Source organism: Sprattus sprattus, assembly GCF_963457725.1.
Source record: "Sprattus sprattus genome assembly, chromosome: 15".
Classification (NCBI taxonomy): Eukaryota; Metazoa; Chordata; class Actinopteri; order Clupeiformes; family Clupeidae; genus Sprattus; species Sprattus sprattus.
In genome coordinates, this window is record NC_137913.1 from 4,945,395 (window position 1) to 4,970,394 (window position 25,000).

At 45.5% G+C, this 25,000-nt stretch overlaps 3 protein-coding genes across 6 annotated transcripts in view; 2 read left to right on the top strand and 1 right to left on the bottom strand.

Annotated features, from left to right (window-relative positions):
• Positions 1-1,760: 1,760 nt before the first annotated feature.
• On the top strand, positions 1,761-9,850 carry cep78 (centrosomal protein 78; the record flags this gene model as incomplete). Its single annotated transcript, XM_080851935.1, has 15 exons — positions 1,761-2,013; positions 2,333-2,502; positions 2,882-2,954; positions 3,094-3,197; positions 3,930-4,104; positions 4,346-4,459; positions 5,630-5,694; positions 5,928-6,009; positions 6,411-6,507; positions 6,743-6,779; positions 7,340-7,468; positions 7,732-7,809; positions 8,077-8,237; positions 9,044-9,170; positions 9,296-9,850. The coding sequence occupies 15 exons, from the start codon at positions 1,761-1,763 to the stop codon at positions 9,848-9,850; spliced, it is 2,220 nt and encodes a 739-aa protein (XP_080708061.1).
• Positions 9,851-10,452: 602 nt separating this feature from the next.
• Positions 10,453-18,276, top strand: golm1 (golgi membrane protein 1). Its single transcript, XM_080852883.1, has 10 exons — positions 10,453-10,566; positions 11,270-11,409; positions 11,935-12,081; positions 12,338-12,392; positions 13,091-13,193; positions 14,568-14,655; positions 14,887-15,067; positions 15,938-16,102; positions 17,390-17,455; positions 17,716-18,276. Exons 2-10 carry the CDS (start codon positions 11,281-11,283, stop codon positions 17,805-17,807), a joined length of 1,026 nt encoding a protein of 341 aa, XP_080709009.1. The 5' UTR covers positions 10,453-10,566; positions 11,270-11,280; the 3' UTR covers positions 17,808-18,276.
• Positions 18,277-18,455: 179 nt separating this feature from the next.
• Positions 18,456-25,000, bottom strand: part of naa35 (N-alpha-acetyltransferase 35, NatC auxiliary subunit) — a 24,747-nt gene continuing 18,202 nt past the window's right edge. For 2 of the 4 annotated variants that reach the window (XM_080852880.1, XM_080852879.1), the window contains exons 13-23: positions 24,934-24,993; positions 24,733-24,839; positions 24,351-24,417; positions 23,230-23,328; positions 22,419-22,597; positions 21,515-21,654; positions 21,137-21,207; positions 20,648-20,788; positions 20,277-20,399; positions 19,807-19,887; positions 18,456-19,120 (exon numbers count right to left, since the gene is read on the bottom strand). In XM_080852880.1, the coding sequence (XP_080709006.1) occupies positions 19,061-19,120; positions 19,807-19,887; positions 20,277-20,399; positions 20,648-20,788; positions 21,137-21,207; positions 21,515-21,654; positions 22,419-22,597; positions 23,230-23,328; positions 24,351-24,417; positions 24,733-24,839; positions 24,934-24,993 (1,128 nt within the window). In that variant the 3' untranslated portion in view covers positions 18,456-19,060. The remainder of the gene's footprint in view (positions 19,121-19,806; positions 19,888-20,276; positions 20,400-20,647; positions 20,789-21,136; positions 21,208-21,514; positions 21,655-22,418; positions 22,598-23,229; positions 23,329-24,350; positions 24,418-24,732; positions 24,840-24,933; positions 24,994-25,000) is intronic. The other 2 variants (XM_080852878.1, XM_080852881.1) reach the window with 2 other exon arrangements.

Genomic DNA, 25,000 nt, shown 5'->3' on the forward strand with positions numbered 1-25,000 from the left:
CCTCTTTGCCAAATGTGGCTATGTGCCGATACTCAACCTGACAAGTAATCATTGCTGTCTTTTTGCAATAATTGTGGCGGTGAAATGAAAATCCTCAAATTAGTTTTTTCAGTTTGTGAACAGGCTTACTCAAATCATCACATGTTAAACTTGCATGTAAGAATATAGCATGATATTGATGGTAGACTAAAATTTAACTTAATTAAGATCCCTTGTTGAAAGTTGTAAATCGGTGAACTGATGCGGAAAGAAAAGTATTTTTTCTTTGGATTTCGTGACAATCCAAATTAAATCCTTATCCTCCGTGCAGTTGGAGGTTTAAAATGCTGGGGTCAAATTGACCCCAAGCATAAAAGATGTTAGTAGCCTACATTTTAGGGGTAATAGGAGGGTTAATGGCTGTTAACTTTGTTAAAGATCCTAATTATACAACTCGCGTTGAGACACTGCAACTTACATTGTCACATCTTCTGACACTTATCCAAAAGAGACAATCACCCTTCTGTAGCCCTCTAACAAATTGGGAAGCGTGTTGGATATGCCATGTACATAGAGGGTGAGGGTGTGTTGCTCATTGACAGAAAACCTATTGACCAACCACAGCACAGATCTTTAGTGACCAATCGTGAACCGATCCAGGGACGCTTGTTCAAATCAACTCCGCGGTTTAGCTTGTCAGACTCCTCTCCTCCCTTGGCAAATGCCAGGGACGCATAGAAACCACAGGAACAACAAACATCCACAGGTGGTAAGATGCGTAAGCCAATACAGGTTCTCTTGTATACCCCAAATGATTCCGTCAAAACGCAAATAATATTGCGACTTTGTAATCGATAGATAACATAAATGTCAACAATAATGCTAGCTAAGTTTACAATTTTTTAGCCAGTCAAGCTAGCTATCTAACGTTATACTTGTCTTCTGTCCTGTCTGGCTTACGTCGGCGAATAGCTTGTTAGCTAGCTAGCCATGATTGTAACGCTGATTGTGATAAAGTTACAAAACTTAACTTTATCCATCACTAATATAACTGAAAGCCCTAACGATACAACGTTAGCGTTACACGACTCTGAATGATTCTGAAGCGTAGACTAGTTGTATGTCAAAACATGAGGATCCGTAGCTTACGTTATCCTGTGTATCTTGAGAAGAATCATTTCCTTTATCACTATGAACTGGATAATCTGATTAATGTTGGCTCCATGTACACTGGGCTATGTGAGCTAGCTAGCTAGTTAGCTCTTGCTAGATAAATTGTTAGGCAGAAAAGGTGTCACGTTAGGAGAGTTCTATTAAAGGTACAGTTGTGACGGGGTTAATCATGCTTTTAAAGGGGTAGTACATAGTATGGTTTTGATGTAAAAATAATTATATAAATTTAAACAATATTTAAAATGTAATACCTCTCAGCGGTCCTGTGAATTCTGGGTCTATGTTTCAGAACTTCCGTTGTATTTTTGTGTTTCATTGTATGTAAGTGAATACATAAAAGCGCCTGAAAGAGTATAGCTTGTATGTGTCGAATGCACAGACATGTTGTGAAACACAGTGCTTTCAGAATTGCATCCACATTCTTGATCTATGACCATGTTCATGTTTGAAAAGTTATGAAACACTATATTGCACCTTTGGGTCCAGGGCACTTGTGATTTTTCATTGCATGTAAGGACAACATATCCTCACCTGACTCTTGTGCTGTTTGTCGAGAGTAAAGTGGCATTGACTCCCCCCATACCCACTGCGCATCTTTCAGGATCACTATGCTGGATTCGGCTCAGAATCGGCGGCGCGGGGCACTTGACTTTGAAAGTTACTATGACAACTCGTGCGCAGCGCAGGGGTCGGGCCCCGTTGCCGCGGTGAAGGTGCACCTGAGCAGGGGGATGCTGGACTTCAACGGAGATCGCGTCGGCTTGGCTGACTGGACTCCCGTTCTGAATGCTCTCTCCATCAACAACCAGTTATATCACGTGGCCATCAAGAGTACCCACCTGTCTACCCTAGCAGCTCAGGGTCAGTCGGCACATTATACAGGCCCTCTACAGTGTGAGTGTACAGCATCCTTGTGTGTTTATTTGAAGTGTGTGTGTATATATGTATGTGTGTGTGTGTGTGTGTGTGTGTGTGTGTGTGTGTGTGTGTGTGTGTGTGTGTGTGTGTGTGTGTGTGTGTGTGTGTGTGTGTGTGTGTGTGTGTGTGTGTGTGTGTGTGTGTGTGTGCGCGCATCTGTGTGTGTGTGTGTGACGTGTTTGTGTGTGTGTGTGTGTGTGTGTGTGTGTGTGTGTGTGTGTGTGTGTGTGTGTGTGTGTGTGTGTGTGTTTGTGTATTTAAGGTCCAGTAAAGCGGTCCGGGCGGAAGAAGACTCCGGCGCTGCACTCCAGGAGTGTGACGCTGGCTCTGTGCCGTGCTCTGCAGAAGTGCCTGAGTGTGTCAGAACGTCTTCACACTCTCCACCTCATTGGCTTGCCCCTTAGAGAGAGAGACCTCACCGCCATCACCAAGGTTGCTGTTTACACACACACACACACATACGTCACACACACACACACACACACACACACAAACACACCTCAAGCGAACATACCTTTAAATAAACAAATACACCTGAAATAATACCATTTACTTCAAGACACAGTGGTCTTCAAGCACGGACATGAATGCACATCTCGGCTGACCTGACATGAACATGACATAAATGGCTGCATGCATGCTGTGCTAGGGGTTTATACGAGTTATCCTAATGCATGTTTGTGATGTACGGGAGTTGGTGACAGGCATACGGTGACAATCTGTGGCATAGATATGATGTACCTGAAGACGAGATGACAGTAGATGTGGTGTGTAAAGTATTTATGAATCTTTTCATTCTGCCTGCTTACAGGGTTTGGTGAAGAGTTCGTCACTGGAGAGTCTGTCTCTTGCCCAGTGTCCTATAGCAGACCAGGGTTTGGAGAGTGAGTATAGCCACTCAACACATGCACGTGGATACTTGATACACAGTCATGCATGCTTGTATTCATGTACGTGTGTGTGTGTGTGTGTGTGTGTGTGTGTGTGTGTGTGTGTGTGTGTGTGTGTGTGTCCTGTTTTCAGTCATCTGCCAGAGTGTGAAGTATTCCTCCTCCATCAAGACACTGGACTTCAGCTGCTGCAACATCACTTGGCAGGGAGCAGAGCACCTAGCCAATATCATCAAGGTACCACACTAACAGGTTGGACTAGCGAGCTAGTTAGCAAGGTACCACACTAACAGACTGCACTAGCGAGCTAGTTAGCAAGGTACCACACTAACAGACTGGACTAGCGAGCTAGTTAGCAAGGTACCACACTAACAGACTGCACTAGCGAGCTAGTTAGCAAGGAACTGGACTAGCGCGCTAGTTAGCAAGCTAGCCAGCTAGTAGGCTATCTAGCCACTCGTCTTCATATCAGAACAAGCGTTTTGTGTCACTGGCATGTATCCCCTACCGTAACTCGCACTCTCACACACCTGTCAACTGACAGTCATGCACACACTCTGTCATACACACACTCTGTCGTGTTTATAGTTGGTACAAGCTAGAAGAGAAAGGCTTGTTGGGGTTCGTGGTGTTACCTCTGTGGCCAGCTTTAGAAATGCTAATGCTCAATTAGTATCAGATCCCACCTCATTCATTCCTCTAGAAACTCCCACGGCCAAGACAATAATTTAGTTAGCCCAGAACCCTGGTCTACTGTGACAACAATACCTTTATGTTTAGTAATTAATGTAAAGAGAAATTTCACAACATTGAAGAAAGACAATTCTTTATTTAGGACTATACTGACCATTCTTGGCTATCTCATATGTTGTATGATAAGTCTGTTGACCAGGGTAACTTGAGTCATGAGTGTTATTAATTAATTTGTTTATTTGTTTGTTTGTTTGTTTTGTTTGTTTGTTTGTGCAGCACCAGGCAGGGCGCAGACACGGCACAGCGTGGGCGGAGTCTCTGCGCTACAGGAAGGCGGAGTTTGAGGGCATGAGTGGGCTCCGGCGAATCACGCTCAACGGAAACATTCTGATCGGGGACCAAGGAGCAGCCGCCCTCGCTCAAGAGCTAGATGACGACCTGTGGGTCAAAGGTGAGCAACCGGGCACACACAAATCAACATCCCGCAATACACGTACATTAAAGAGGAGAGTTGTACAGGGCACTCTAAGCTTAAGGGAGCTCATGTATGTTTGTGTCTTTGCAGAAGTGTGTGTGTGTGTGTGTATGTGTGTGTGTGTGTGTGTGTGTGTGTGTGTGTGTGTGCTCATGTATGTATGTTTGTGCCTTTGCAGCTGTGTGTGTGCTCATGTATTTTTCTATATGTATTGCAGCGGTGGATCTGCAGAAGTGTGGCCTATCAGATGAGGGGGCGCGGTCACTGCTGAATGCGCTCCAATCAAATCATTGCCTTCATGTGCTGGACATCAGGAGCAATCCACTAGTGGGTAAGTGTGTGTGTGTGTGTGTGTGTGTGTGTGTGTGTGTGTGTGTGTGTGTGTGATGAGAGAGAGGCAGTTATTGTGTGTGTGTGTGTGTGTGTGTGTGTGTGTGTATGGATGAGGGACAGGCTGTTACTGTGTGTGTGTGTGTGTGTGTGTGTGTGTGTGGATGAGAGAGACGCTGTTATTGTGTGTGTGTGTGTGTGTGTGTGTGTGTGTGGATGAGAGAGAGGCAGTTATTGTGTGTGTGTGTGTGTATGGATGAGGGACAGGCTGTTACTGTGTGTGTGTGTGTGTGTGTTGTGGCATCACGGTGGGCCAGCTTATAGTGGGGTGTGGCATTTCCCGGGAGGACTGGCTGCCACACCACAAGATGGCCGCCGGTCCAATGACTACAGGCCCCAGAATGCAGCAGGCACCCAGGTGTAGGTGCTTAATTGCAGGAGCAGATAAGGCAGGTGGTGCCTGTTGTGTGGGGGAGAGCCAGAGAGAGCAGAGTGCACCTGACGTGCGTTGGGAGCGTGCATGGAAACGCTTAGTGAAGCGCTTACTAGGCCACAACCGGAAGGGGGAAGGATAGCCCCAAGCCGGAAACCGCCTGGACAGACCCACTGGCAACCGACTACAAGGAAAGTAGTTTAAGTTTATGTTTATTAGGAAAACCCTGCAAGAAGAGGGATCAAGAACATTTTGTGTTTTGGACTTTTAAGTTGTGTTGAAGGATCCTTTGCCTGAGTTTATGGAAACCCCTGAGTTGTACCTGTTTTGAGTGACAAACTTTATTAAAAACCCTCTTTTTACTGCCAGTTGTGACCTGATTCCTCAGTTACTGCACTGCCCACCCTGCAACCTGTTACAGTGTGTGTGTGTGTGTGTGTGTGTGTGTGTGTGTGTGTGTGGATGACAGAGACGCTGTTACTGTGTGTGTGTGTATGTGTTTGTGCGTGTGCGTGCTGGACATCAGGGGCAATCCACTAGTGGGTAAGTGTGTGTGTGTGTGGATGAGAGAGAGGCTGAAGGCTCTTTAGCGTTCCTAATACAATACTGGTGTGACTGTGTGTTTGACTGTGTGTGTGTGTGTGTAACTGAGTTTGTGTGTGTGTGTGTAACTGTGACTGTGTGTGTAACTGTGTTTGTGACTGTGCGTGCTGGTGTTCATTCTGATCCCTCTGACAGAAAGCTCACTGGTGAAAGACATCATCACACGAGTGCTTCTCAACACTAATGGACAAGACTCTCAGGTACCTGATGTCTGTGATGCTGTTGTGTGTGTTATACTGTAGTTTGGATGTGTTATACTGCAGTTTGTGTGTGTTATACTGCAGTTTGGATGTGTTCTGGATGTGTCTCTGGGTAGTGAATGGGTTTCATGAATAAATGTTATGTATTTACAACAGTAAATGTGTTTGTCTCAATGTTGTTTACATGTTTGTGTTTTTCTCAATGTTGTTTACATGTTTGTGTTTGTGAACAGTACTTGTGGATCAGACCCCAAGCCCTAAGAGAAGCTCAGAAAATGAGGATGGGGAGAAGTAGTGTTGGGAGAATCAGACGAGGTATGACAACACGCAAGCACACACACACACCCACCCACACACACACACACACACACACACATGACAATTTACAATGCTAAATACAATAACATACACTTATTCACTGGCACACGAGTGCTGCATTAATATATTTGCAAGCAAACACACAGATATACATCAGAACTTAATCTTTAGCTTTATTATCTGCCTGTTTATGATTTAAGTGTGCCTTTGCATTGAAGTGTGCGCCTGTATGTGATGTGATTCCTAGTGTTTGTGCATTTGGCTTTGCGTATGTGTATGTGTGTGTGTGTGTGTGTGTGTGTGTGTGTGTGTGTGTGTGTGTGTGTGTGTGTGTGTGTGTGTGTGTGTGTGTGTGTGTGTGTGTGTGTGTGTGTGCGCGCATGTTTGGGTGTATATAGGTTCTAGCAAAGCTTCGCCGGTGAGCGTTGGATCCGTCCGGCCTGCTTCCTCTGGGTGTATCCCATGGCGCACTGCTGCACGGGCAGGAAAAAAGAGGTAACGCTGTTTCAACACACGTTCATGTTCAAACACACACGCTAAACACTTCTTACACAACAATTATTCACTCTCACAATCTATAGGCACACATTTCTCAATGCCAGTCTAACACCCGTGTACCAGCAATATATGTAGAACTCTGAGCTGAGTGACATTTTTAACATTCGTTTTTGTTAGTTTAATTAGTTTAAAAAACAACTAGTTTCGCTCTTAACCAATGCTGTTTCTACAGGGGCGCGACCTCCGCTACACCCGAGTACAGCTTTCAGGTGAGTGTCGCATGATGATGACATCACTCTGTATACCACTGCATGGTCTTCAGTCCCATTTCAGTTGAAACACACACCGGGTGTTTCTCAAAGGTCAAAGAAGGATCCGAGACGGCTGCGTCTCAATAACGTTATGTCATCAAATCTCGCCAAAGGGCTGTTTCTGATGTCCAGGATCCTTAGAATTCTACGTTCAGAGAACTTTCAAGGATGCCATTAGAGTATCCTCTGCGTTCTTAAAGCACCCACAATATTAAGCACCTTTACCAGAACCTTCAAAAAACTAAGAAGTAGCACAGAATTTGAGGACAGGACCTTTTCAATGACGCACACCTGCACACTGTTCCATTGTTTGTTATCCGAATGCTGGGAAGGAGTCTTGTCTAGCCTCTGAAGGAAACGACTTGGAAGGATCCTTCCTACCAGAAAAGCATCCTTTGACTTTGAGAAACACCCATCCTCAGGCTGTAGTTGAGCTGTGATGACACAGATTATGATGTCACTGGTTATGATGTCACTGGTTATGATGTCACTGGTTAAGGTATTTGTCACCACGTCAGGGTGCGATGTCAGTCAAAATCACCACGGAGACGGAGTCCGAGTCAGACCCAGAAGAGTCCGAGTCCCAGAGTTCAGTGGCACTGAGTGGCCAGGATCAAATCTCCAGCAGCCAATACAACAGACTCAAGGTACATAACGTACACACACACACACACACACACACACAAGGTACATACCGCACACACACACACACACACACACACACACACACAAGGTACATAACGCACACACAAGGTACATAACACACACACAAGGTACATAACGCAAGCACACACACACACACACACACACACACACGTGAAGTGAAGAAGCTGTGTGTTAGCTGTAGTCACTGTACACACAACTGGTTCAGCATGTTTGTGTACTTGCAGTAATTGTTAGTAACCTACAGGTGGAGCTAGAGGAGTGTCGACTCAGACTCACAGAGGAGAGAAACGCCAGGCTGAGAGCCAACTCCCGTTTGGTGGAGGTACATACACATAACCACCACCTAGTTAACCATGTAACATGTAGTTACAGTTACTGGATACTCTCATAGAAGACATGTCCATTAAACAGAATATGGTGTGTGTGTGTGTGTGTGTGTGTGTGTGTGTCTGTGTCTGTGTGTGTCTGTGTGTGTGTGTGTGTGTGTCTGTGTCTGTGTCTGTGTCTGTGTCTGTGTGTGTGTGTGTGTGTGTGTGTGTGTGTGTCTCTGTGTGTGTCTCTGTGTGTGTGTGTGTGTGTGTGTGTGCAGCTCGAGCTGGAGAACGCTCGTCTGCGGAGCATGAACGAGCACATGTCCGAGATGGTGGAGAATCCTGCCAACTCTGCCTTGCTGGACGACACCGTTCTGGACAGCATCGAATCCTCCTTCTCCAAGTTCCATGCTTTCCTCAACCTGCTGTCTGAAGCTGGGTACATCTGTGTTCCTGAACACACACCACACTCTACTGAACTTCTAAACATGTCCAAGCACTTCAATTACAAACATGTTCCAAATATACATATGAACTCACGCCCTATAGACTTTTTTTTAAAGATACAAACGCTGTGCTCCCATATTTTTAAAAAAACTAAAAAAACATGCACACCACACACACACACCTAAGCCCTCATCGCTCTCTCCTGTCCTTGCAAATATGAACACACACCACACCCTACTGTACTTCTAAACATGTCTAAGCACTTCACATACCCTTTCAAACATGTTCCAAATATTCGTATGAACTCTGAAACCCATATGAACTCTAATAGACTTTTAAAATAGATACAGACGCTGTGCTCCTATATTGTAAAAAAAAAAAACATGCATATCACAAATACTTAAGCCCTCATCGCTTTCTCCTGTCCTTGCAAATATGTCCCTTGGCTCAGCACTCTCTTCTGGGTAGACTGAACATCCCTAGGTCATCACATCCACACTTAGCAATCACCCTCATCTCTCCAGTGCACATGAAGATACACAGAAAACCCAAAAAACACTCTCTCATTACGCTTTATTCATTTGTCCATACTTTCTTCACACACTCAGTGTGTGTTTACACAGTGTGAAGATGTCCCAAACCTCCATACACTCTCTCCTGTACATCCTATGCATTACATTCCTGAAACTGAGCATATCTTTGTTTAACGACGGCATTATTTATGTGAAAATGAATCCGCTTTCGGACTGAAATTGCATGAAATATCTGATGAGGTCACATCCTCTCTCTCTCTTCTAGGCTTGGTCAGCTCGCCTCCATGGTGGGGATTGACCAATCAGACTTCAGTATGGTGGGGCGGCCGCAGCTGTCATCCACAGGACGCGGGATAGAAGGAGGAGCGGGAGATCTGGAGGCCGTTTCCACGGTAACGCGGCGCAGTGTGACACAGGGTTGCATGAACTGGATGAGACTGTGATGTCAGAGATGAATTGAGTGAGTGTGAGAAGCCGGAGTCTTTGACCAAAGTGCTTTCCTGTCTTCTCTACGCAGAAGCCCTCTGGATCTGGTCGTCCTGAGTCCCTCAGGTCTCCCCCTCCCGGCTCTCCACCACCAGAACCTCATCACGGGGCCCCTCGTCTCGCTGCTGCCCCCGCTGGTGTGCATGTGGAAGTGCATGATGAACGCTACCTGTCTTCACCCGCTCCAGAGATTGTGCTCTCCCGGCGCTCTACTCCCCAGAGTGTTGGCTCCATCAGCTACGGTTCTGCCGGTGCGAAGCTTACCCGACACGATGGCTCTCGTGGATCCAGCTCCCATAGCAACGGCCTCAAAGACAATGGCGTCCGTAGCAACAGTTCCCATAGCAGTGGCCCCAAGGGCAGAGTTTCCTGCAGTCACAGCTCTCACATCAGCCCCAGAGACAATGGCTCCAGTGGTAACAGTAGTCATAGCGATGTGCTTGGACAATACAGTTCCCATAGCAATGGGTCTCATGGAAGTGGCTCCCGGGGGTTGTATGCTAGACATTTGACTGGGGCTGAGGGGGAGGGGGAGGGGGAGGTGGAGACTGCCCAGGTCCTGGAGTGTCTTGCACTCTCCTCTTAGTTGTGTCACTTGCAATAGTTCATTTGCCAAAAACACAGGCCTTGATGTTTTAAAATGGCCTTAGTGGATTACACACGAATAATTGTTTGTTTACTACTTCTCTGGAAAATAAAATGTTGATTTTGTACATGCTCTGTACATCTGTGATCTAGGTGCAAAACGGTGTTGGAGTTTCTGTGAGGTTAAATGGTGACAAAGTGATTCTGGATCATATGTACACAACATCGTTGAACAGTGCACATTTAAATGTGTTATAGTGAGATGGTCTGTTGAGTTGGAAAGGCATGACCCGACCACATCTGTTTCAGGATGTTCGTTTTAAAGAAGGTGGTCTATTTTTGGGCTCACACACATAATGTTTTGGGGTTTTCCTTCACAGATTAAATGACAAGGCAGCACTGAAAATGGTAAAAAATAGCACGCACTTGATAGTATGGTGCATCCACCTACAGTTGACCCCGTAGGAACGTTTGGTATGAACCAGAAAATGCCCGAAATAAACATAATATAATTGTGTTAAGATGCGCCCTCTAGCGGGTGATGGCCGATATTGGACACGTCTCTAGCAGGGACTCCAGACAGAGCAACCCCATTGCCGAACTTCCGTGTGTGTGTGTGCTTTGGGATCTGTGGACTCAGCCTGATACACTACTCGGTACTGCAAAATATCTCGAACACATCTTCAGGGACTATCAAACTCCGATCCTACTAAAAAGGTGAGTCTTGGGACGAAGCCAGTGTTTCGAGAATAATGTTGGTGCATATTGATGCTTTATCCTCTTCAGCTAGCCTGTCTGTGACGACAGCTAGCTACCGTTAGCTAGCCAATCCATCTTTGCACATTAAAACGGATCTATTGTAAGGTGCACTTTCGAATTTGCTCTTCCGTCGGATATTTAACATATTTGCGGCTGCTTCTCAATGGAGAATGCCAGACGTGGCGTTGTTCAGTCTATTGTTTAGCCATATGCTGGGGATAGCGGGGTTGGCTGACTAATTGTTTCTTGTATTGGCCAGCGTCCAGCGGTATATTTGAGCCGAGATGTCCTTGAATGGCGTAAACAAACTGCATGACTAAACTGTAATACATTAATACAACTGTAATAAACTGTATAGATCACGCCATTGGTTAGCTCGCTTATTTGGTATTCATTCATTTACATATTGTGGTGAAATCTGAGCCAAATTCAGAGCAATTTAAGCTTTTCAAAAATGTTGTTGAGGTATTGACGTGTGCGCTTCCGGGCTACTGTAAGTAAACTATATGGACAGTACTGTAATGTGACGGATCTGCTGTGAATACTGGGAATGATGTACACTTTTACTCTTATACTGACTGACTGTGACCGACTGTGATAGACTGACTTAAAGTATAAACAGTGTTTTAACTGTGTGTACTCTACTTCTTACGGGTTCAAGTGAAAGCAGCCATGGGTGCCCTCGGGAACGGGCGGCGGGTCGGTCGGTCCCCTTCGCTACTGATCGCAGCTCTAACCACATGCATCCTCGTCGTGGGATTTAACTACTGGGTGTCAAACTCCCGCAACACGGAGCTACAGGTAGTACATCTTTTTTGAATTAATACGAAAGCAGCCATGCCGTTTTCCCTCACCAGTTTGTGAATTACGCTCAGTCTCCTAGTTTTGTAGACCTAAAAGGCACCATCCTTAAGTGCTGTTATGAGTTTTTGACTTCAAACCGTGGTCCTTTTTGAAGCTGTTCAGGCGAAGGCCTCATTAGGGAATGAATGATATGACAATACAACTGCTTTTTGGGACAGTTCCTGTGGCTTACCTGGTAGACCCCACGATCAACACCGTGATCATGGGTTTGATACCCAGTGAGTGCACATAGAGAATAGAAGAACATAGAAAAGCCTTTATAGTCTTTGTATTTGCATACAACGATGATAGAAAAATATGTGCCCTAGGAAGTAAGGAAGGCGCTTTGGATGAAGGTGTTTACTAAATGAATAAGTGTAAATATAACACATCATCACTTAGGTAAAATAAATGGTGCTACATCATGTGTAGCAGAGACTATACACTTGGAGATGAGGCCATCATGTTCCCTGTCACCCACAGGCACAAGTGTATGAGTTGGAGGGGCGTGTGCGGAGGAACGAGGCAGAAAGAGACGAAGTGTCCCAGAAATGGGACGTGGCCGAGGAGACCATGAGACGGCAGAGTCAGCAGATCAGAGAGCTGGAGGAGCAGCACCAGAGACAAGAGGTGACACACACACACACACACACACACACACAACCACAACCACATAACCACTAGAGACAAGAGGTGAGACACACACACACATAACCACTAGAGACAAGAGTTGAGACACACACACACACTCACACACACACACACACACACAAACAATCAAACTCTTCATAGAGGTGAGCACAAACACACATACAGAAACTGGATCCTGCCGTCTGTGGTTGTGTGCTGTGATACCACTGATCATTAACCTTCTTTATGTCTTCAGGCCACTCTTCACATCAACGTGTCGTCTTGCTCCAAAAGCGTTCAGGCCATGAAGAGTAAGTCACGCATGCACGCATGCACGCACACACAAACACTCACACACAAACACTCACACACACACACACACACACACACACACACACACACACACACACACACACACACACACACACACACACACACACACACACACAAAACCTGAGAACAATGAGATCTAATCATGTGACAGCAGACCAGTTGGTCCACTGAGGCAGTTCCCCTCTGGATTTGTGAAACCTCATTAGCAATGTTTACCACTGCCAGCCTACACCTGCTACTTTTCCAGGCATTGCTACCTGTGCAAATGTGCACGAAACAGACTGCGAAGTGCACAAAACAGACTGCGAAGTGCACAAAACAGACTGCGAAGTGCGCAAAACACACTGCGAAGTGCACGAAACACACTGCGAAGTGCACAAAACAGACTGCGAAGTGCACAAAACAGACTGCGAAGTGCACGAAACGCACTGCGAAGTGCACAAAACACACTGCGAAGTGCACAAAACGCACTGCGAAGTGCACGAAACAGACTGCGAAGTGCACGAAACACACTTCGAAGTGCACAAAACACACTGCGAGGTGCACGAAACACACTGCGAAGTGCACGAAACGCACTGCGAAGTGCATGAAACACACTGTGAAGTGCACGTAGCACACTGCGTATTGCTTGTAATCACACTCTGTCTGTCCTCCTTGTGTTCCTGTATCTCCCCAGGTCAAATGAAGTCTTTGTTGGCTGATTCAGGAGCACTTCAGAAAGAGCTGCAGACCTGTCAGAGCTCTGTGAGCACACTCAACAACAAACTCACTTATGACACGTGAGTACCACACACACACACACACACACACACACACACACACACACACACACACACTCTTTTTTTAGGGTTTTGTGGTAAAGCTGCTAGATTTGTTTACTATATGTCAATAGTCAAGTGAAAGGTGTGGTTATAGCTCATTGTGAGACAAAGCGATTTATTTTAATCAGGTATAGAAAGGCTTTTTCGAGGACTATGATTTTGGGGTTGTCTCCCACAAAAACCACTTGGTCAGTGATGGGAACCAGGCTGGACAAAGGCAGAGGATTTAGTGGCTGTGGCTCTGCCCAGTCTGTCTGACCAGTACAACAGATTGTGTAGCTTTGGAATTGGATGTAAAAGGTGAAGGATTTGAAATGAATTAAAACCAGGCTTGAAGACAAGAGTTGGAGTGATAAATGCCTCTTACTCTGCTTTACGGCCTGTGTGTGTGGATGGGATTGGATTGGCCTGTGTGTGTGGATTGGATTGGCCTGTGTGTGTGGCTTGGATTGGATTGTGTGTGTGGATGGGATTGGATTGAATTGGCCTGTGTGTGTGGATCTGGAGATGACCTCAATTGAAATTCACATTTACAGGTTTTTTCATTTGTATGAGTTTTATATGATTCCCCTCGTGATTGGCATAGAAATACTATAAACATATAGAACCCGGGTCAAGAGGGGGCACCCATCTGCCTGAGGACGGCCTGGTAGAGAGAACGCCAAGAGGTGGACCAGAAGGCAGGGAAGAAAACAGCTGTGAGAATCAGAGGGAAAGCAGATGATGGTAGATCGTACAAAAGATAAGAACCCATCCCCACAGTAGGCAAGAACCTATTCCCACATTAGGTAATAACCATTCTGGGTAGAAAGTCTGACAGCTCGGACAGAGATTGAGTGAAGGGGCCTGGGGGGCTCGTCAGTGTGGGAAGAGCATCTGGGTCGCTCTGGCCTCAGGAGGGCAATTGACTACGGCTGCAAGAATAGCTAGCTTGATTTCTCTCTCAAAGTGACTATCTTTATCTCTCTTAAAGTGAAGAATAGCGAGCTTTCTCGCTTAAAAGGAAGAATAGCTAGCTTTATCTCTCTTAAAGTGAAGAATAGCTAGCTTTATCTCTCTTAAAGTGAAGAATAGCTATCTTTATCTCTCTTAAAGTGAAGAATAGCTTGCTTTATCTCTCTTAAAGTGACATTTTTACTCAGTTACTGATGGGGGGTAATCTGTTAGGAACATGAATCATGTCCTTTACGTATTTACATAGGCAAGCCAAAAGGAAAATAACACCTTCAGCTTTCCCTTCTGTAAAAACATGCATCTACTAACAGAACATGAAACCCCATGAATAAAAGAACCTTGTGGTGTGTGTGTGTGTGTGTGTGTGTGTGTGTGTAGTACTCAGTGTAACACACAGATTCTGGCCTTGAAGGAGGACTGTGATGAGAGGATGGCTGCCGCTGCGAAGGGTGTTCAGAAAAAACAGGTGAAAACACACACACACACACACACACACACACGCACACACACACACACACACAAATCCATCTAATTTTGTATTCAGGTATGGGAGAAAACTGGTGTGAGTGACATGTTCACCTTTATTTATGACTGCATGTTTATGTGTGTGTGTGTTTGTGTCTGTGTGTGTGTGTGTGTGTGTGTGTGTGTGTGTGTGTCTGTGTGTGTGTGTGTGTGTGTGTGTGTGTGTGTGTAGACAAATCTGGCAGTGAGTGAGAAAGACCCCCCTCTCATCGCCGGCAGCCTTAAGGGCAATGAGGAGGCAACCAATCAGACGCAGAAGCCTGAACGGCCCAGCCAATCAACCGCAGTAACACAGCCAGGCCAGGATCCGGACCTCACTGAGCTGAAGACCAATGAGATTGTTCTAAATCATGGTATGAAGCAGCTATCAGTCTTTACATCTCTGTCCTCTAAGTAACACACAAATAGTTAATCCATTCACGTATTCATCTCTGTCCTCTAAGAAACACACACACATAATCCATTCACAGTCATCTATGTCCTCAAAGTAACACACACACACCATTCAGAGTCATCTCTGTCCTCTAAGTAACACACACAATTCACAGTCATCTCTGTCCTCTAACACACACTTAATCCATTCAGAGATTCAAAGATTTGTTTTTGGGCTTTTTGCCTTTAATCGATAGGACAGTGAAGGTTTGGACAGGAAATGAGATGGAGAGAAGAGGTGGGGAGTGGGATTGGGACATAACAGCTGGTCAGATTCGAACCAGTGTCCCTGTGGGCGTTCAAGCCCGTTTATGGTCGGGGCTACTGCTTGCGCCACAGTGCCCCCCATGACACACACATAATCCATTCACATAGTCATCTCTCTCCTCTCAGTAACACACACACATAATCCATTCACATAGTCACCTCTCTCCTCTCAGTAACACACACATAGCTCTTGAAGACCCAACTCTTCAGAGAGCACCTCCCTTCCTAACTGGCACCTTGGCTTAACGTGCACTTAAGCAGTGACAGTCCCGCACTTCTTTTTCTTTCTATGTCATTTTCTATTTCCTTAAAAAAAAAGCAGCATTTATTGTTACACCAGGTTTTATTGCTCTTAGCTTGACTGTTCTCTCCCTTGTACGTCGCTTTGGACAAAAGCGTCTGCTAAATGACTAAAAGTAAATGTAATCCATTGGCATAGTCAGTCAAGCATACCAAGATAACGTGCACGCCTTTATATTGCCCCACATTGCGGAGGCTTTGAGTTGTGTGTTGTGTTGCCGCAGGTCCACCATCCACTCCTGAGGCACCCGCTACTGGTCTGAAGGAGAGCAGAGTTGCTCAGGAGGTGGGCGGGGCCATGAGTGTGATTGGCCAGAAGGACGAGCAGCCCCCCAAGGCAACCGCCGGTCCAGATGTGGCGGCGGCAGCAAAACTCTCACTGACTGAAGGTTAGAGAATGTGCACACACACACACACACACACGGAAGCACTCCCTTAAACACACACACACACATTCTCACTCACTCACTCACGCACACACGCTCACTCACTCACTCAAACACACACGCACATGCATGGACAAGTACGCATTCAAACACGCAGGCACACGCAGGCACGTAATATACGGAACAGAAAAATATCTCCTATGAAGTTGTGTCCTCTTGTGAAGGTCCTCTGTGATCACTTTTAATCTAGGTACACCTATTCAAATGTGATCACTATTGATATCGATACACTTTTTCAAATGTGGTCATTATTTATCTAGGTACGCTTTTGCAAATGTGATCACTATTGATATCGACACTTTTTCAAATGTGATCACTATTGATAGACACTTTTTCAAATGTGATCACTATTGATATCGACACTTTTTCAAATGTGATCACTATTGATATCGACACTTTTTCAAATGTGATCACTATTGATATCGATACACTTTTTCAAATGTGATCACTATTTATCTGGGTAAGCTTTTGCAAGTGTGATCACTATTTATCTCTGTACACTTTTACAAATGTGTTAAATTTGCCTTAAGCCTGACACAAAAAACGAACATCTGCCAATGTCCGGTCATCGATGATCGTCTGTGGCTCTAGGTTTTGCGGCGCGTCCCACATCGTTGGCACTAGTGAGGCTCCTGTAGGTGGCTTTAAGGTCGATTTGAACACTGGCAGTTAGTCGAGCTTATTGACTTAGTGTTTAACGAGTATGATGAAGTATTATTGTTTAAATTAACTATACCCCTGACGAATAAATTAGCTGTTTGTAAACATTTAGCTCATAATTGACACGACATTCAATGTAATGTAGCCTACATTCTGCAAGAATATGACTGGTCAAAAGAGACAAAACCGAACATCACCAAACTAAATAAGTGCTGCGTCAGTTTAGGTGTTCCAGTTTGGGACTGAAGAGGCTCAAAGTCTGTTGCGCTCCCGCGTATCTAAGCATAGAAGTAACCGTTGACTAGTCTGCGGTGTGTTCAAGTGCCACGTTTTGGTCCAGACACAGGTGACGGGAGGCCATCTAACAGTGGGCACTCGTCGCCGCTAGTTCTACGATGTCAGTCTCTGGCTTTAGTCTACCGTGTGTCTTAATGATGTCAGTCTCTAACTTTAGTCTACCGTGTATCTTAGTGGTGTGGTGGCCTGCAGATGTGATCATTTGGCCATTTCATTACCCTCTCATACGTAATGTAAGATGCCTCACCCTGGATCTTTTCTCTGTGTCTGTAGAGGACGCTCTGATGCCGGGGGACGGTCCAGTGGAGTACACGGATCAGACGGAGGCAGACAACACAGGTATGCAGGCTGTTGCACACATACCCACAATGCATTTGGAGTGAACTGGCAGACATGCTCTGTTTAATAGGCCCCTAAACACGACTCATCCCCCTCTGAGACATCCTCTGTTTAATAGGCCCCTAAACACGACTCATCCCCCTCTGAGACATCCTCTGTTTAATAGGCCCCTAAACACGATCCATCCCCCTGTGTAATAGGCCCCTAAACACGAATCATCCCGCTCTCAGCATTTGACGTGTGTTTGTGTGTATCTGCAGAGAAAGAGGGCGGCCTGGACAACCTGGACGATTATGAAGAGAACGAGCCGGAATCTGAAGACGACAAACAGGCAGCTCTCGCCCTGGATTGAGACCGCATATGCACGTGCACACACACACACACACACACACACACACAGGACTTGAGCTTCCATGTATTTGACTGAGGCTTTGTGCAGCCTCTGGTTCTGAAACTGGGCCCACGGATTCACTCCAGACAAACTGAGCTTGTGATGGTTTGGTTATTTTTTGACGTCATGTGACGGTTTCCTTTAGTTTCGATATAGAGAGCTTTGACATTACTGAACTAGAGCTTAAGTTAAGTTTATTTTGGTAAGAGAGAGCTCTGTCATTACTGAACCAGAGCTTAAGTTTAAGTTTAGTTTAGTTATATAGAGATCGGTCATTACTGAACTAGAGCTTAAGTTAACTTTAGTTTGGTTATAGAGAGCTCTGTCATTACTGAACTAGAGTTTAAGTTAACTGTAGTTTGGTTAGAGAGAGCTCTGTCATTACTGAACTAGAGTTTAAGTTAACTGTAGTTTGGTTAGAGAGAGCTCTGTCATTACTGAACTAGAGTTTAAGTTAACTGTAGTTTGGTTATAGAGAGCTCTGTCATTGGTTATAGAGAGCTCTGTCATTACTGAACTAGAGTTTAAGTTAAGTTTGGTTATAGAGAGCTCTGTCATTACTGAACTAGAGCTGAGTTTAACTTAAGTTTGGTTATAAAGAGCTCTGTCATTACTGAACTAGAGCTGAGTTTAACTTAAGTTTGGTTATAAAGAGCTCTGTCATTACTGAACTAGAGTTTAACTTTAGTTTGGTTATAGAGTCCTCCGTCATTACTGAAGTAGAGATTAAGTTAACGAAGTTGGCTTTTCAGAACACTAAATCAAGCCTCAGTAGAGGGGCATTATTATAGGATCATGGATCATGGATCAGGCTCAGCCGTGAGGCTCGGACTCAAGCTGAACCCAACTGGAGTCCTATTCTATTTCAAGACAACGGACACTGTAAATCTTTTTATATTAATTATCAAGTCTTTTAATCAATATTGAAACACTTCGGTATGACATTGCTTAGGCAGCTGGGATGACTGTAAGATGTATGTATGTATGTATGTATGTATGTATGTAAGTATGTATGTATGTATGTATGTATGTATGTATGTATGTATCTTTTTGTGTATTTTTGAAAGATGAAGTGATGTTATTGTTCGGAGTGCTGGCGAGAATAAACAGGCTTCCGGGGGGTTCTGAGTTCCAGCGTAGGGTTTGTCCATTCAGCAGAGGTGTGTGTGCATCCACACACACACACACACACACACACACACATTGGGGAGGCTTCAGATGATCTTCACCACAGGGAAATATTTGTGTGCGGAGAAATCGAACTCTGGTAATGCCTGGGTCAGAAGGAGTAAAACAGGAGCTGGTTGAAGGAGTTTAAAGACAACAGAGTCCTTAAACACTCACAGATAGATCAGAGACAACAGAGTCCTTAAAAACTCACAGCTAGATCAGAGACAACAGAGTCCTAAAACACTCACAGCTAGATCAGAGACAACAGAGTCCTAAAACAAGAGCAGCTGGATCAAAGACCATAGAGTCCTTAAACAAGAGCAGCTAGATCAGAGACAACAGAGTCCTAAAACACTCACAGATAGATCAGAGACAACAGGGTCCTAAAACAAGAGCAGCTGGATCAAAGACCATAGAGTCCTAAAACACTTGCAGATAGATCAAAGACCATAGAGTCCTAAAACACTCGCAGCTACGCATTCCTGCTTCAGGGGGTCAGTGGGAGTTGATCTCTCTGCAGATGGCTAATTGAGGCCTTTCACTGTGACGGAGAACGGAGTGGAGAGTGAGTGTGTGTGTGTGTGTGTGTGTGTGTGGGTGTGTGTGTGTGTGTGTGTGCAGCCATTTACCTTGGTCTCTCTTTTGTGCTAATTGTGGCCTTTCACTGTGACGGAGAAGGGAGTGGAGAGTAACGGCACTGAACAGGGTCCCATATAAGCTGAACCTGCGTGAGGTGTGTGTGTGTGGGGGGTGTGCGTGTGTGTGTGTGTGTGTGTGTGCAGCCATTTACCTTGGTCTCTCTTTTGTGTCCTCCTGCTAGCAGCTTCATCACCACAATGTTGGGTTTGGCAACTTTGAGAATCCGATTGACCTGAAACACAAAGAAGGTTGAGTAATAAGCTCAGGCAGTTCATCTTATAGCTTAAGGCAGTACGGAGAAACTTTTTAGTGCCAGTTTTTGTTTGTTGGTGTAATACTACATAACGCCAGCAGGGAGCACTGGAATATTGCGGCTAAGGAACAGCTGACGTCAACAGCAACTTGTAGAGTTAGTTGGTTCTTGCAATACAGACCCTTGGTTCTTGCAATAGAGCATGTCTGATCTCAAAGCAATCGCCTCTTACTTAACTATTACTGACTGCTTCTAAATAGGATCAGGAACTAAAGTTACTGACAACTCCATCATAGGTCGTCCTACTCAGGGCCATTTGTGTGTCATGGCTAAGGGCTGTGAACGGAGAGGAGGTCTGTGTGACTGACCTCATCGTCAGGGCAGGTGATGTTCTCCAAGATGAGTTTGGCCTGCTGGAAGTGTTTGCTGGCCGCCATGTAGAGGTCTGCCGACTGTGGAGGGGGACTGTACTTCTTCAAGTCAGACATCTCCTACGCACACACACACACACACACACACACACACACACACACACGGTTTCAAACATAAGGTGGTGACATTTCCTCTGAAAAACATGCTCTATATCACAGTATATGATCTTAATTAATAATATAATCTTATTATTACAGGTTTTCATGTTACCGTCTCTTAAAGGGCAAGCTGCATATTTAAACAGGATGTAGTTGACCAGGGTGCAGGGGACACAGGTGAGGTGAGAGTTCAAAGGTCAGAACCTTACCTTAAACTGGATGTAGTGGACGGGTGGTGGCGTGACGACGCTGTTAAAGGGAGCGAAGCGATGCTCGTAGCGCACCTGTTCGCTGTCCAGCTCAAACTGAGGTTTACCCACCTTCCCATCCATATCCAGCGCTATCATCGTCTGCAAGAGAGGGAGAGAGAGAGAGAGAGAGAGATGAAGGGGGGATGAATGGTCGTGAATGGTGGTGGCGAGTAGCTGTTGATTTAAATGAATGAATGCACATTACAGAGCCTTCCTCTCCACTGCATGACAAACCTTATTTATTTGTTCTTTATGCGTGAGACAGAGAGAGAGAGACTGAGAGAGACAGACAGAGAGATAGAGAGACAAACAGGCAGAGAGTGAGACAAACAGACAGAGAGAGAGAGAGATACAGAGAGAGAGACAGACAGAGAGAGAGAGAGAGATAGAGATAAAGACAGAGAGAGAGAGAGAGAGAGAGATAGAGACAGAGAGTGAGAGTAGTACCTTATACATGCCAGCACACATGTTCTGGTAGGCCTGGCTCATGGTAATTTCTTTCCCAAGAGGACGAGCTGCTGATGTCAAGAGCATTGGAAAAAACACACACCATCAGATAATGTATACCTCACTCGTGCAAACATATATACAAGATACACAAACCTATTAACACACACGCCTACCAACACACACACCTACCAACACACACGCCTACCAACACACACGCCTACCAACACACACGTCTACCAACACACACGTCTACCAACACACACGCCTATTAACACACATGCCTATTAACACACACGCCTATTAACACACACACGTCTACTAACAGACACACCTACCAACACACACGTCTACTAACACACACTCTCTGTGTCTCACCCTTCTTCTTGCTCTTCTTGCTCTTCTTGCTGCTGCGTCCCTTCTGCTGCTCCTCCAGGATCCTCTCCTCGGCCATCTGAGAGCTGTCTGCCCGGCTCAGGGTGGACATCAGCCACGCGTACAGGAACTCAGACAGATACCTGATACACACACACACACATATATATATTTACACATACATTACTCTCTCTCGCACACACACACACACACATATATTTACACATACATTACTCTCTCTCACACACACACATATGTACACATACATTACTCTCTCTCTCTCTCTCACACACTCTCACACACACACACACACACACACACACACACACACACACACACACACACACACACACACACACACAACAACACAAACACAAACAACAAAACCACACACACACATTAGTCTCGCACACGCACACACTTGTACACATACATTATTCTCTCTCTCTCTCTCTCTCTCTCACACACACACACACACACACACACACACACACACAACAACACAAACAACAAAACCACACACACACATTAGTCTCGCACATGCACACACATGTACACATACATTATTCTCTCTCTCTCTCTCTCTCTCTCTCTCTCACACATCACACACACACTCACCTGGTATGGGGCCCCTTGTATTTGCTACTGATGACACACACACCCACACCCACACTCACACACACACACACACACACACACCCACACTCACACTCACACTCACCCACACCCACACCCACACCCACACCCACACCCACACCCACACCCACACTCACACTCACACTCACACTCACACTCACACTCACACTCACACTCACAGTCACACACTCACCCACTCACACACACACACACACACACACACACACACACACACACACACACACACACACACACACACACACACACTCACCAGTAGATGTAGTAGTACTCGTGTGTGCTGTAGAGCTCCAGCTCAAAGCCGCTGAGCAGGTAGAGCACCATGATGCGGAGGCTGTGGTAGAGCACCCAGGTGCCCACGCAGGCCAGGTGCTGCCGCCCCGGCTCCAGCTTCAGCAGCAGGCTGTGGAGAGCAGCGTCTACCTTCTCTGCCTGCACACACACACACACACACACTTTACATAGCTACAAACACAGCTACACACACACACACACACACACTTTACACAGCTACACACACACACGCTTTACACAGCTACACACACACACGCTTTACACAGCTACACACACACACACGCTTTACACAGCTACACACACACACACACACACACACACACTTTACACAGCTACAAACACGCTTTAAACAGCTACACACACACACACGCTTTACACCTCTACACACACACACACACACACACACACATACACACACACACACACACTTCAACCTCTCAAGCCTCAGACGAAAGTGGTTCAGTTACCGAGGAAGTGTCTGATACACACTCCAGGGTGTGAGGTCATGGTATTGGGTTTCACAGGTGCCTTGCTGTCACAGCCACTGACTGTGTGTAAGGACACGACAGGTGTAACTACAGCTGACCACATCCGGTCTGTGTTAGATTTACTCTCTCTCTGTCTGTCTGCCTGTCTGTGTGTGTTGTCACACACTTGTGACACACACATACACACACACACACACACACAGGACACGGGACACGAGACACAGACACAGACACACACACACACACACACACACACACACACACACACACACACACACACACCTCATCTTGAAGAGTGGCAAACTCCTCCAGTATGTGTCCCAGCTTGTCTCTCTGTCGAGCGCGGTTGTGTCCATGAATCTGGATCAGACTGCAGAACGGCTGCACATTCACACACACATACACACACCAAATCAACTAAAATGATGCAATCCCAATAGTACAGTCAACAGTCAACACAATTGTTAACAAACAATACAAAAGTTTAAAAGTATGAACATATAGCACATTGTTGCACATATGTACTGTTCTACATATGCAGACACACAACAATATCAATTCCAGTTTACCAACAACAGTCTATCGGTGTGAAGTGTGAGATAACATAATCGTAAACAGTGTAGTAACAACACTCCATTGGTGTGAAGCGATGACATACCCCTGACCGGTGTATTAACAACACTTGCCGTTTGGAGATGACATAATCGTGAACAGTGTACTAACAACACTCTATTGGTGTGAAGCGATGACATACCCCTGACCGGTGTATTAACAACACTTGCCGTTTGGAGATGACATAATCGTGAACAGTGTAGTAACAACACTCTATCGGTGTGAAGTGTGGAGATGACATAATCGTGAACAGTGTAGTAACAACACTCTATCGGTGTGAGGTGTGGAGATGACATAATCGTGAACAGTGTAGTAACAACACTCTATCGGTGTGAGGTGTGGAGATGACATAATCGTGAACAGTGTAGTAACAACACTCTATCGGTGTGAAGTGTGAGATGACATAATCGTGAACAGTGTAGTAACAACACTCTATCGGTGTGAAGTGTGAGATGACATAATCGTGAACAGTGTAGTAACAACACTCTATCGGTGTGAAGTGTGAAGATGACCTACCCGTGAACAGTGTAGTAACAACACTCTATCAGTGTGAAGTGTGAAGATGACCTACCCGTGAACAGTGTAGTAACAACACTCTATCAGTGTGAAGTGTGAAGATGACCTACCCGTGAACAGTGTAGTAACAACACTCTATCAGTGTGAAGTGTGAAGATGACCTACCCGTGAACAGTGTAGTAACAACACTCTATCGGTGTGAAGTGTGAAGATGACCTACCCGTGAACAGTGTACTAACAACACTCTATCGGTGTGAAGTGTGAAGATGACATACCCGTGAACAGTGTGTGAGGAAGGAGTCGATGTAGTCTTTGGCCTGGGGATTGTTATACAGACTGCATCTAGAGGGAACAAGTACATAAACATTCAGACCATAATACCTTCCGCCATAGTTTACATCGCTTCTGATACTTTCACACAGACGAGAAAGCTCTCTCTCCCACTCACACACAGATGAGCCAGCTCTCTCACACTCACACACACACCCGCCAGCATTCTCTCACACTCGCACACAGACGAGCCAGCTCTCTCACACACTCGCACACAGACGAGCCAGCTCTCTCTCACACTAACATACAGACGAGCCAGCTCTCTCTCACACAGACAAGGCAGCTCTCTCTCACACTCGCACACAGACACACCATCGTAGCTCTTACTTTGAGGACAAGACGGGCGGACTGACGAAGCTTCGGAGTGCGTCTTTAATGAGATCCTGCATGAGATGAGTCCCAAACACCTTCTTGTTGTCTATCAGGAAAGTGGTCTGCAACACAAAGTGCATTATTTATTTCCCAAGATCTATTGATTATGTTGAAAATGAACCAATAGGATCGGAGCTGACTGACCATGTGACTCACCTGCAGAAGGGACCTGGAGAGCACGCAGGGCGACGCCTCACTAAACTCACAGAAGAAGTCCTAGAGA